Below are 12,128 nucleotides of genomic sequence, written 5' to 3' on the forward strand. Positions count from 1 at the left end.
ATTATATGATAATAAAAGATAATTATACTGCTGCAAACACTCTATACTAATAAAAAAAACGTAAAAATATGCAGCCTCTATCATGAGACTTCCACTACTACTTCGCAACAGGCTGCTTGAGCAATCTGCCTGTCAGTATTATGTCCTTATTAATATTAGTGCCATCAATGTATCTGTTTCTAGTTTTTCCCAGAGCTGTCTGTACAGGGGCTTCGAAAAAGCCATTAAGCCAGTATTTCAATGTTTCCTCATAAAGAGCTCTGGGGCCTGTGTCACTGAAATGTATTTATGTCAGAAATGCTTCTCTGCCTCTCCATATCAAGAAGGTTAACACATTGTAGGTTCAAATACATCTGTCAAAGAGCTTCTTAAACCAATCACAAATGCAAGACGAATGTACCTGGAAGAACGCTTCATTTGCCGATGGACACAAAACTAGCCTGGTATTTTCAATTGTGAACAGAATTTAAGTGAAGCCGAATTTCTGCTGTCAGCTTTTCATAGCCCTTTTGGGCTAGATAAACCCTCTGTTCTATGGGCTATGACTCAAAAAAACTTCAAAATTGGAAGACCTTTTTGAAAGAAGAAGAATTTTTGTCCTGTCACGTGTTACCATTCCATACTATCTTAGCTATGGACAGCAAAGTGATGTATCACTCCTGTTAGGTTTTGCCAATTTCATTCAGCTGCCAAAGCCAAACAGAGAAAGAGAATACAAGAAATAGAAAGAAAAAGAGGAATTGAGAGAAAGAAAATGAGAGAAATCAGTTTAAAAGTTAAATAAACTGTTAGTCCTTTCAACAGCTTACCTGTCTCTAGTGCGTCATCTACAAATCTTTATGTTTATTACTTTGACACAAAACGGCCTCCATATAAAAATGTGAAAGTCACATAAAAATCCCTTTGCTTTTAAGGAATATTGGGCACTTCAGGAACTTAGCAAACATAAGGATTTCTCAGCTTGGGTCTCATCATACCTGCAAAGACTACAAAGGTAATAACTACACAAGATTGTAGTATGTTTTGTATGTTTTATAAAAATGTATGTCTTTTTTGTTTAAAAAGGAAATGTCAAATATAGAGAACGTTGGGGAATTTGGGTTGATGACATATAAAAATAAATGCATTATTCTTTGGTAGACTTAAATAAGCACACAAAATATTGATTTAAACCGCCTTCAATATTGGAATGGAGAAAATGGTTGTCTTCATATAGACTGCAGATCATGCAATGATAACAATTGAAATTTTGCAGAAATGAAAAAAATAAGAACCCCCCCCCCCCGTCCTCAAATTGGATGTATATTACCTAATGGGGTGTGAGGGGAGCTGGGACAGAATTTCTTCATATAAAAACAGATGCTGTCCAGATTCCCAGTACTAAATAGTTGTAGTAAATAGGGAGTTGTATAACACACAGTGCATGTGTTTCAGGTTAATTTCTGTATTGGGATGTTTACACTATACAGGATATCAAGCAGGCAGTACACAGCCAGTAATGGCGGGTATCTAGCTTCTGTGGGGATTAGGAATTTAGGGTAATTTTAAAAGGAACCAATAGGTGTAAAGATCTAGGTCGTTAGCATTTCATACATACTTTAATTGTATCTCAACCTGCTTTAATAAAGAATTTTTCCACAACTATAGGAATCCAGAAGACTCCAATCCCGAAAGAAGAAGAAGGATGATGAGTAAGAATATTTTGAAACTAACTTGCAGTTAGTTATAGTAAACTACTATTTATTTGTTTTATGTTTCTGTTTTTTTTTTTTTTACACATTTTTTTCATTTTTCTCTTTATAAACAATTATTTTATTGTTGTAGAATTCAACTGCAGTTTCTCTCATAAATAGGGAAAAGCAACATCACATTCTATTTTTGCTTTGTAATACAAAACCTCCAAAATACAAGGAAACACACAAGCAAATAGGTTTCATGTATGGTAATACATTTTTTTTATTAATAATAATTATTAACTGGTATTTATATACAGGTAGCAGCTAGCATATTAGGCAGTACTTCACAAAGTTCATAGTGATGTCACTGGCTGTTCCTCAAAGTAAGTTCACAATCCAATATCCCATCATAGTCATATGTCATTATCACAGTCTAAGGTCAATAGGGGAGGAAGCATGGTTTTGGAATGTAGGTGAAAACCCTACAAGGGGAGAACCTGCAAACTCTGCAGAACCTTGCAGATAGTATCCTGGTCGAGATTTGAACCTGGGACCTAGGGCTGGAAAGGCCACAGTGCTAACCTCTGAGAGACTGTGCCACCCTGATTGCTTGATCCCCCAGGTTCTCCCATGATAATCTATTTTCTTGAAGAGATTTATTAAATCAGGTCCATAGTATACATAGATAGTGGAAATGATCTATACATCTGTGTAAAGCTGTGCAGAATGTGTTGTACAAACTTTTAGAATAACAATATATTAGATAAAACAATTAGAAGCCAGCTTTCTTTTACAGATACTAACCCAAGATACATCCTGCGGAACTGGATGGCAGAATCAGCAATTCTCAAGGCAGAGAGGAATGACTTTTCAGAGGTATGTTTGACATAAATTCAGCATTATGAGAACCAGAACAATGAAATGCAAAGCTGTAGCTCATAGCAAACAGTCTTATTTGTTGCACAGTTTCATCATTTACTGTATAGCTTTAGAAGCTCACTGACTATGGTCATATTTTGCTTGGGATTGATACATATTTAGAACCCAGATACCCACAATATGTGCAATAAAATTCTCCAGCGTGGTTCACTGTGCTGAGAAAACATCAATCTATGTTCTGTTTTAAAACCAGGAATGCACGGTTGTGCGTGTTCTGTGTGTCTGTCAACCACTGGTCTACATAAACGATTTAGAACCAGTCTGTATGGTCCCCATACATACTGTGTATTGTGACATGATGTGCTATAAATTCAAAATTATATCTCAATGGGAAAAATTGTCTGTGTTTACCTTGAACCAGTTGATGTGATTTTACTTGTTTAAGAGTCACAATATGGGAAACAAGCACATTTAATTAAAAAAATGCCTGTGTACAACTGAAAATATTTGTTGCAATTTTATTTAATTAACAGTCATTCTGCTCCAAAACCTTTTCCTCAAAGTAATTTCTCCCAAGTACATTCCACAAAAACATGCTTACATAAAGCACTTTTCCGCTAAGTACTTTCACGGACACTGTGTGCCCCCCCCCCACCTTGCACTGCACTGACGTCCTTTCTGCTTTTGGGTGCAGGTCAGAGACCGTAGTGCCAGTGTGGCAGTCTGTTTTTAGATAACCCTTAGTATGGGCATATTTGTCTGCATGGAGGATATCCAAAATCAAATACTAAACCCTGACCACCACTATTTTCATAGATGACATTCGTATCCTCCTGAGTTACTTGGTCATAGGTGTTGATTAGCACCAAACATATTGTACACTTTAAAATCTTTTCTGTTTGAGGAGAATTATTGAGGTATAGCCAAGGGTTTATAAAGTTCATAAAGTTGCCAAGTTTCTGGTTAGAGCATAAATAAAAAAGAAAAGAAACAAAAAGCGGCTTTTTTGTGGCAACATTCCACTCTAAGTGCTTTAATCAAAAAAGGCGGGCTTCCTGACTAGACAAGTGATACATTACAATGTAATATAAAAACAGTGCACAATATCACATCGGGTCTTTATAAGCGTTTTCTCTTTAACCCAACGCAACTCGACAACTGTATTCCTCGGGATATTTTGGAGACTTACACTAAACATAACGAAATATTAACAACAAATATATTTCAGATAAATAACAAACATAAAACAAATATTCAAAACTAAAACTGTGTCAGTGTGTAAATAAACAAATTTAAAGCACTTAGAGTTCAATGTTGCCACAAAAAGCCGGTTTTCATTTAATTTCTTCTTATATTTATGCTCTGTTTTAGAATTATCTTGTTAGTGGATCTGCAGTCTGAAATACACAAAATCTATGTGGTTTGAAAGATGCAAATTTTTCCTCATAAGAACAAGAGAACAACATAATCTATAGGATACATTATTCATACCTGTTCATGCTGCAGGAAATATATTATTTCTGTCTTTTGAATACAAATAGGCATTGATAGATCTATTGTTGCAGTTTGAAGTTTGGCCTTTATTACTGTGACAAGTAATAATTACCAATGTTTATAGCAGTACTCAGTGGAGTACATTTTCGTATTGTGTGGGTTACAAAAAAAACAGCACTGGAGCTCATACTTTCAATACTTCAAATACAAGATGTTTTTGATTTTAGTTGATAGTCATATATCTTTTGCTCCAAAGAATAGGAAAATACTAGCAGATCTTGTATCATATAGTGGTTACCATGTCCTTCATGTGCATAACTAGGACTGTTCACACTGGTCATGAGGTTGCAGTGCGTTTACCACTTCCACACATCCGGGAACCTGGGGAGATGGTATATGTAGCTTCCCTACTTCCTTACGTACGCCAGCTGTCAAACATGCAGATGCTGGTTGATAAAAAAACAGGTCTGCAGTGCAAGTGGCTGAGCGGCAAGCCACCAAGATGGTTCGATCCCGAAGTAGGCCTGAACCTGCTCAATGGCTTACTACGATGCTTAGCTACTATTTAGCATGGTATTTCAATAACCTGATCAACAGAATCAGGTTCAGAACATAATACAAGCCCCCTGCTTTCAATACAGACTAGATAACATCTTTTTCAGAAAATAAATACACAGTAAAGTTAGGCTTTAATAATATGCCAGTCAACACAAAGAAAACCTACAACCCTAATGCAGATGTTTCGATTTCATAACTGAACACATTCTGGCTACAATTCAACCATTGCAATACATGCATATCACTGCAAGGTTTATTCCTTTGCAGAAGAATCCATATTTAATCTCCAGGAAAGTCCTGATTTGGGCTGACAACGCACAGCCTTATTTATAATTATTATTTATTTATTTTTATTTATAGCTGGGGGTGTCAACGTTGGCCAGTTTTCTTTGCTTTTCCAATCTTTTCCCATTTCCTCATCTCTGATAAAGAAAGAAACTATTCTGTAGCTCTTAGATAACACATGTGAAAGCTAATTGTACTGCTACAGAAAACACAGAAGTGTGCATAGGACAGCTCTGCATTTTCATCAACAGGTATTGCATGGTACATTCATGGAACAGATACAACACAATTTAATTTGAACATTTACCAAACCAGAATTAAGCTAAAAGGAGAAGTTTATTGTTATGTACACTTGTATAGTTCCCTTTTCTCCTGCAGCATTCAGGTCTTCATAATATTCGTTTTACACATCTCCCATTTACAGCTTGTCACAGGTTTTGTTTGCTGTGCCTATAAAAGGACTTGCTTGCCCCTTTTTCTCCAGAAATTGACTCAGCACACCACAACATATCAGTCACGTATCAATAATTCATCAGTTAGAATGATTTTATAGCTTCAGTTATCGCAAGCTGCTTGATGGAGGAAACCAGACAGTGTGGCAAGGAGGATGACCAGATGGGGCTCCAAAGTGCAGCTATACCAGTAGGGTCCAAGCTTTATAATTCATCTTTTATTGTGTATTCCCATCAAGTAGCATCACTGCAATACATGCATATTTTCGCATGTCTGCGTTTTTTGCAAATGCTGCAAGTACAGAAAAGACCTCCATCTCTTCTTTTCTTCATAGCATGAACTGGAGATGTTTTGTAGCCCAGTGCAAAACTACCCAAAGATGTTAAGTTTTAGGTTTATTTCCCAGCTCAGACACTTTTCATGGAATTTGTATGTCCCGTCAACTGTTGTGTGAGTTTCTCCCAGTGGCTCCAGAATCTACTACAAATACATGCTAATAATATAAAAAAAGTTACACATTAGTTTTGCCATTGGGGAACTGTGGCCCTAATAGTAAGTTCTCCTCCTCCTTCCATTCTTACGTCTTCCTCTCTACAGGCTAATTACATTCTTAATAATAATAAAAAAAAGAGTAGACTTGTGTTTTGCAATTTAGGGATTCTACCTCCAACTTGCAGACACCCACTTGCTCTACATCAGTTCCCAACAGCTTTCAGCCACCCCAGAGGTCCCTGACCCTCCACAGCTCTCTGTTCCTCCTCAGCTCCCTGCTGGTATGTGGTGGATGATGAGTTTTCTCACACATCCCTCCTACCCCACCTCAATCATCCTCCTGACGCAGTCCAAATCTCTGCACCCACCTAATTGAAGTGCATCCAGTTGCAACCACCCCAATGTGTACCTCCACATCCACCCCACCACCTTATAGCAGTGTATTTTTCTGTAGCCACCTTGTCGTTCACCTTCTTTGCAACACATCCCTGCAACCATTTTACCCCACACCCTATGACAGCACATGCTATCTGCACCAACCCCAGTTCACTCTCCCTCCTCGTTACCCCCCATTACAATACCCTCTCACATGCACCTTACCCCCCTCGCCCCATTCATGACAACCATATCCCACCCAATTACCCCTTCAGTCACAGTGGTCCCTCACCACATACCACCCTGAGGGCCACCTTTTGCCTTGCTGCCCCCTCCTAGAACCTCCATCCAATCCACTCTTTTTCCTGCAGTTACAGTTCCTCCATTAGTCCTACCTTCCTTCCAGCACCCCACCATCCACTCTGTCCACACAGCTACACAGCAATTTTGTTCAATCTGGAACAGGCATAGTTTTGCAAGTAGGGAATAGAATACAACTGTCAAGTCAAAAAGCAAATTTGTAATTATTATTACCTCCGCTTAATGATGTAAAGAAAACACATATTTGTTGTTATATTTATAATTGGAACTATTTGGGAAGCCTCTCCTCCTAAGGGTGGAAAAGCTGAAATCCAATTGGCTGCTATAGCTTGTTACCATGAATTATCTTTGTACCATGACATTAAAGAAGCATTTTTGTGTTGAACACAGGTTCGTCTATTGCAAAGAGTTTTACGTCGACCGTTTCACAGGCAGGAGATGGCAGAACTTGCTGGGTATTCCAAGAAAACTCCAGAATGGGCTCCAAACTTGAAAGTCAGCTGCTCCTCATGACACATATAGATAATTAAGTGTTCAACCAAAACTGAGTAAAATTTCATATATACTTTCCCTTGGTTTCCTCTTGGTTTATTTATCCTAGAAGGTAAATTTCCACTATGATTTCATACATATAATGTAGATATTATATATTATTATAAGCTTCCTATTAGCCCTTACAAGAATCAGTCATTACAATGTTTATAAATGATCCCCAGTGTACTTTTGCCTAAATATTCTCCACAGTTTTATGTAGACAATGCCCTTGGGCAGCCCTGGTTGTTATCAGTTATGCGAAAAGATAATTTCTTTGGAAATTCAAACGTCCAGTAATTACTCTCATTAATTATGGTGCCAGAACACAGCTGCCTGAGCAGGTCTGTGCTAATTTGGAGCAGGTGGCCCTCATAGGTGTAGCCAGCCCCTTCCCAGCTCCAGTGTTAACACAACAAACTGGGCTGCATGCTAGCTATGGTCCTGAGCTTGATTGGTTTCACCTTGTGCTTCATTCACAGATAACGCTTCAATTTCTTGTAAGTTATGAGATCCTGCAGTGCTAAGTATTTCACAGTAAATCTGTCCAGTTAAGCTTGGGAGGTCCATGCCCAGCATAGTAAATGCAAAATAATTAGGCTGCTCTGACATTTTAGACCAATGTTATGTATTATGACATCTCCGCTACCATTTCTTTGCAGACATGCATGTAAAACCCCTCTATATTAGTGGTATAAGAAAGATGGCAAGGGGACAAAGCTTAGGCTACATACACACGTCAGATGTTTCTCGGCCAATTCAAACTGCTGTGCTTGTCTTGTACGAGAATCTGACATGTGTACAGAGGTCGTCTGTCGTCGTTTATGGATCCGTCCTGGCAGATCCATGAACGACAAGATAAACGACTGCAATGGAAGTGAAGGGAGGAGAGCACAGTGGGGTGCTGCTCGGTCATTTTCCTCCCTTCATTAGAAATGATCGTGAAAGATTGTTTCTAACAACAATAATCAAGCTCGTGTACATAGCCTTAGAATTAGGTTGTGACACAAGCGTTTAAGTTTATCTATCAAGAATTTTGCATGCTAATGAATTAACACTAAGGTGATATTAAATTAGGTTCTATTCTTTTTACTTGTGTTTTCATATGCTGCTATAGTCAATAAAGGGCTCTGTAATGTGTTTTTGCAAAGAAACAATCACAGCACTTAAAGTATATCTTAAGTCACAGTTCTTTCATTAAGAATTTATAAAGAGTCAAGGACAATCAATGCTTTATTAGTAATATATTTTTTTAATTGTCTATTTATACAGTCAATCTATATAAAGGCTGCTGGTGATTTCCACTATTTCTAGCTGAACTAAATGTCCCATTATTCTTTGCATTGTGTATCATGGATGTGGGCCCATTTATAGGCCCAGCTCTCTACTGCTAAATAGGGTGGTTACAAATAAAGACATTCTGAACAGACCATGAATTGTAGCCACAGGCATTATGTATATGCAATTGTATGCAAACTAAATAGGGAATTTATTGGGACAACATAAAAACAATATAATAAAAAAAATATCATTTTTGTTTTTGACTTTAGTGAGACTTTAATACTATTGCACAGATTTGAACTAGAATCCATTACAACAATAGATAACCTGTGTATATTCATTGATTCATGGATGTACATATACAATATTTTGTATATGTCATTTACCTATAAAAGTCTCTCTTGAGTAGATGTCAACAGCCTAGCACATTAGAGCTATCTCTTAAGGGGCATTCTACAACAAGGGTGTTCAACTCCAGTTAGGGGCAAAGAAGCTGATCCAGGACAGAGCATAATTAAATACTCCCAGAATATCAGAGGGCCATGAAATGAAAGGAGGAAGGGTCTGTCCTAGGGAAGTAACTCTTCCTGCACCAAATTTCTGTCAAGATCAAAAACACATATATCAAACATAAACAACAAACAGGATCTCATCATGAAATCATCATATTTATTACTTTAGCAACACAATACAGCATTAAAGATGTTACAGTATAAAGCACACTCAGATACTGTATGAAATACCATGATACTATCTTAAGGCAGGCACATTTTTAATGAATTTGGTATAGACCATAAAATGCTTAAGTGTGTGTATAGGTAAGACATTGGTGCTATGCAAGAGTGATTATTATCATCATACATTAGATCTGTTTACCATACAAAAACAATCCACCATGTTTTTTAGGAAATTTTAACATTATACTTTATTGGTTTCACTTGGGCAACAAAAGCAGATTTACCTTCTGATTTGATTATCATGCTCATTATGTTTTCTTATATTTATAATGAAGTTGGTAGATCTATAGCCTACACTTTTAAATGCCTGCATACCTTAGGCTTAATTCAAGTTAAAGACAAGAAGATTCCCATTTACACTATTTTTAGCTGAGCCCAATGAGATTTTAAAAATTACAGTCACATTGCTGAAATGAAGGATCTTTACCCTTGTGCATCATTTTGTGAACTTTTCTATTGATTGCCCAACTTGGATCAAAACCTAGAATGGTTTAGAACTCCTAGAACTCTTCCATGGGTTGTTTTTTTGCTATAGGAAGACTGACAACACTTGGAATACTGTGTTTGTGTGAATATTGGACTTAAACTTAAAAAAAGTTGCTATTTTTTAAGGTCCATCTAGAAATGTTATTTCTTCTCTAATAAGTACTCTGGAAATGTTACGTTCTGCCTAGTATACCTACTAATAAAAATAGTAGTTTGCTTTTTTTTCTTAGGTACTCCTGTGCCTTGAGCCTTATAGCTATATTGGAGCAGTGTGAGATATAAGGCACTGTTGTCATTGATGGGTAATTTCACCAGATTTGGAGTAATATTTGGGGAAAGTCAATACTGTGTTTTGTGTGCTTCCTTCATCTTTCCTTTTGTATCTTGAATATTGCTCCACCAGTAATCAAAGGGGTAGCTTTGTCATGAAGAATAAATGCTGCCTCTACCAAGATGACCTTTTCCACACAGATGCACACAAATCCACAGATGTGGAAAAAGACATGGTAAGTTTGTGCTGGAAACAATAATTATAGGAAGTCTTTGGGCATTACAGGGAACTTGTCATTTTCCCTCTGGTTGTTTTTTTCTTTTTTTTTTTTGAGTACAGTTTTCAGACATTTTGGTCCTTCATTAGACTAATCAGGTACGTTGATAAAAAATGATTAACAGTAGACGATACTTGTGTATGAACAAGAAAGCAAATCTAATTGGGAGTTTCCATTTGTTGGAGCATCCTCAGCACTTGTGTCTTGTGGTTCACCATAATCTTATCCCTAGCAATTGGAAGAGAAGAGTATCATACACATGTGTGCAGTGTTTTGGGATTGGCAACAAAGTGATTCCAGGTTGAGTGCAGAATTGGCAGCAAATTTACTGACATGGCCGTAGCTAATGTTCCTGTATGCCAAATACAAGATCTAAGTGTTTCTTACTGCATTCCTCTAATACCTCAGCAACTTAAATAGAATTAGGTGGACAAAAACCTTTCATAACACCATGAATGTTGCCATTTTTTATATGATTTAATTTTTCATGCTTGATATACTGTATTTCCATTGTTTACCAAATTTGAAGGTTTTGCCTCCAATGACTATCTATATTTATTCCAACCACTGAACATCCATTATCTACAACTGTCACATAGACTTGAGAATGCATTTTCTCAGTCATTCTCCGTAAGAGCAGACTTGATCTGAGAGAGAAAAACTGAAAATTGCCATCATCGTACACTCATTACTAAGCACGAATAGGTCCCTGCATATGTAATGAGCAATCATTCCTGCCACAATATACAGGTATAATTATAAACTATACACAGAAACAAGGTTTGTAAAATACCAATAAAAACTAATAAGCTTATCTAAATCAGGGTGATCAACCACACAATTTTCTCTTTGATCCCAAAGATTTTGTAAATAGGACAAATACATTTTGATACAAATCCTTTGAAATGCTGATCGCACATGCAGAAAATGTGAAGTTCAATCTAGGCTGTGGTGCTTCTCTTTTTCTGCAGTGCATTCATTAAGTCGGACATAAAATCAGGTTGACCTCCTGCACCTCCACCATTGGCCATTAAGCTGTTTGGTGCGTTTGAACGCAGTCCTGTGCTGTCTCTTCTCTTTGGAGGGTTTGGTGGCTGCTTTTTAATGGGAAGTTGTGGTGGAGCTGATGTTGGTGATGGGGTAGCAGGTGGTGGAGGTGGAGGAGGAGGTGGTGGTGCTCCTCCAGTACCTCCTACATTTGTGAATTGTGGAGGAGCTGGGTAATCACTTCCAGAGTTAAAAGATGGAGGTGGCGGAGGTAAAAAATCAGGAGGAGTATCCAGCAATTCAGGAGGAGGAGGAGGCAGGAAATCATCCCCCCACTGGGAAATAGTTGTTGTTGGTGGTGGCCTATTGGTGACTGCTGGCTTGGCTTTAAGCGGCAAAGGTGGTGTGGCAGCTGCATGCATATTGGATGACACTCGTACCGGGGCAGGTGGAGGCTGTTTGGTTGGCGCTGGATGTGAGATTTTCTGCTCAGTTTTCCTGATATCAATCGGTTGCTGCTTATCCTAAGGGTAGGAAAATATACCAAGTTAAAACTTAATAAAGTACAATGGTTCCATCACATATTTATCAAAAGACAGGTGCTGTTATATTGATTTATAGAAATTAAAATGATGGAAGAGTATAGCAAAAACTATGACCAAAACTTCCTAATATATGATTAAAACTTCATATTATATAATGGCAAATATGTGGAGACAGGCCTTATTTTTCTTAATTTTTTTTTTTGCACAAATGATAGGCAATATTCCTTTTTATATTATTAAAAACAAAAGCAGAAAAAGGGAAATATATATAATGTTTGCTTTATTTTACAGTGGAGATCTCAGACTGAAGTTCTCGCTTCTTTTCCTGTTCACTTGGAAGTTTTGGGTTACTGGCAACATTTGTTATAGCCCCATAGTGGCATTCTTCATCATATTTAATGAATAAAAAAAAAAGAAGAGTAGGAAACCTTTATAATTGGACTGTGTACACTCAGGAACCCAAGTACAGAGATCAAGATC

General features: G+C 37.4%; 2 protein-coding genes across 3 annotated transcripts in view; one reads left to right on the forward strand and one right to left on the reverse strand.

Annotated features, from left to right (window-relative positions):
- Window positions 1–7,103, forward strand: part of LOC140332112 (protein adenylyltransferase SelO-like) — a 38,295-nt gene extending 31,192 nt beyond the window's left edge. The window contains 4 exon segments of the mRNA XM_072413407.1: window positions 888–994; window positions 1,648–1,691; window positions 2,473–2,552; window positions 6,924–7,103. Coding sequence (XP_072269508.1) covers window positions 888–994; window positions 1,648–1,691; window positions 2,473–2,552; window positions 6,924–7,046 — 354 coding nt within the window. The 3' untranslated portion in view covers window positions 7,047–7,103.
- Window positions 7,104–8,994: 1,891 nt separating this feature from the next.
- The window catches only part of APBB1IP (amyloid beta precursor protein binding family B member 1 interacting protein), a 71,010-nt gene continuing 67,876 nt past the window's right edge, over window positions 8,995–12,128 (reverse strand). For both annotated transcript variants that reach the window (XM_072412688.1, XM_072412689.1), the window contains exon 14: window positions 8,995–11,627. In XM_072412688.1, coding sequence (XP_072268789.1) covers window positions 11,058–11,627 — 570 coding nt within the window. In that variant the 3' untranslated portion in view covers window positions 8,995–11,057. The remainder of the gene's footprint in view (window positions 11,628–12,128) is intronic.

Source organism: Pyxicephalus adspersus, chromosome 5 (assembly GCF_032062135.1).
Source record: "Pyxicephalus adspersus chromosome 5, UCB_Pads_2.0, whole genome shotgun sequence".
Classification (NCBI taxonomy): domain Eukaryota; kingdom Metazoa; phylum Chordata; class Amphibia; order Anura; family Pyxicephalidae; genus Pyxicephalus; species Pyxicephalus adspersus.